This window comes from Perkinsus marinus, assembly GCF_000006405.1.
Source record: "Perkinsus marinus ATCC 50983 genomic scaffold scf_1104296966988, whole genome shotgun sequence".
In the NCBI taxonomy this organism is placed as follows: Eukaryota; Perkinsozoa; order Perkinsida; family Perkinsidae; genus Perkinsus; species Perkinsus marinus.
In genome coordinates this window covers 45,689-46,924 of record NW_003203723.1, presented here as the reverse complement: position 1 = coordinate 46,924, position 1,236 = coordinate 45,689, and the positions used below count along the sequence as shown (strand labels likewise).

The 1,236-nt window shown below is 45.9% G+C and overlaps 1 protein-coding gene across 1 annotated transcript in view; it reads left to right on the top strand.

The window, feature by feature from the left end:
- Positions 1 to 89: 89 nt before the first annotated feature.
- The window catches only part of Pmar_PMAR002616 (hypothetical protein), a gene marked incomplete at both ends in the record, with an annotated part of 5,842 nt that continues 4,695 nt past the window's right edge, over positions 90 to 1,236 (top strand). Inside the window, 5 exons of the mRNA XM_002768858.1 lie at positions 90 to 220; positions 276 to 409; positions 459 to 586; positions 806 to 914; positions 963 to 1,078. Coding sequence (XP_002768904.1) covers positions 90 to 220; positions 276 to 409; positions 459 to 586; positions 806 to 914; positions 963 to 1,078 — 618 coding nt within the window. The remainder of the gene's footprint in view (positions 221 to 275; positions 410 to 458; positions 587 to 805; positions 915 to 962; positions 1,079 to 1,236) is intronic.

The window sequence follows — 1,236 nt, the reverse complement described above, 5'->3', positions numbered from 1 at the left end:
TTTCCGACACTGCTGACGATTTCCAATATCTGTTAGCATCATCGGTTGCTGTTGTTTATATTTTCGAGGAGAATCTCCTTATAGAAGTGATGTCAACTACAGCGACGGCTCGGGTTCATAAGGACGCCTTGTCATCGAGGTCGCCGGTTAAAGGGAAGGAAGGAGGGAAAGGCGATGAACATACTTTGAGTAAGGAGATGGACAAACTGATGGAAGAGCAGTAAGCGAGAGGTCTCGGGTTCGAACCCCAGGGCGGGCATTTTTGCGGTGGTCAGTGCTCGCATTCAAGAAAGGCTGGCTGAGACGAAACCACCGCCGGTGGACTCGAATGAGGTGGGAGGAATCGTAGACTATGATCAAGACGATGAGGGAGGAGGAGGAGGAGATTCGGGAGAAGCCGCTATAGCTGGTGGGGTTAATGAAATTTCGTGCTGCGTGATGGTTTTTGGTGTGATCAGATGGTCGGGTTGGGAGAGAATCGCAACCTCGGCAATCTGAGGAGCTAACGGAGGAGCAGCGAGAGAAGGAGGCGAAAGCGAGATTTATAAAGAGCGAACTCGGAGGGTTCTCGGAGGCTAGCCCACAGGTATTAATACTCGTTTTGAATTGACGAGCTGAACTGATGGTCTCAACCGCCGAATAGATTTTTGAAGGACATTATATTGTGAATTCGGGGTGTGAAAAAGTTTGGAATTTGTGGTGAAGTTTTTTAGTGAAATTGTGAAGTGAACTGTGCGTGGTTTTGATCGTTTGGTTTTTTTAATCGGAAAATTGATCATCGAGTTTTTGGTGTGATATTTTTCAGATACGCGAGAGCATGAAAAGGAATAGGAGGATGTTTGGTAACCTTCTCGGTTACCTCGGCAGTGCGAAGCAGAGGTTAGAAAGTGATAGGAAGAGGGATGCAACTCAACGTAAGTGGAGGCGGTAATTTCGTGGCGCGCGGTAATTGTTGGGCTCAGGTCAAGAGGAATGTGCCCAAAGAGTTGAAGCTAAATTGGCAAGACAACGCAACAACTTGAGAGAAATAAGACGTCTTGAATGGGAGGAAAGAAGGAAACAAGATCGAGAGCGCTTGGTAGTAGGAGGAGGCGACGAAGTCGAGGTTGGCTGGCGATATATATATTTTTTGTTATTGATTATACCAGATTTTGTTGATGTATATATAGCTACGTTACTATGGATGGAGTTTCACCCTTGTGATATGAAAAATATATTTCACGACTACTGCATATC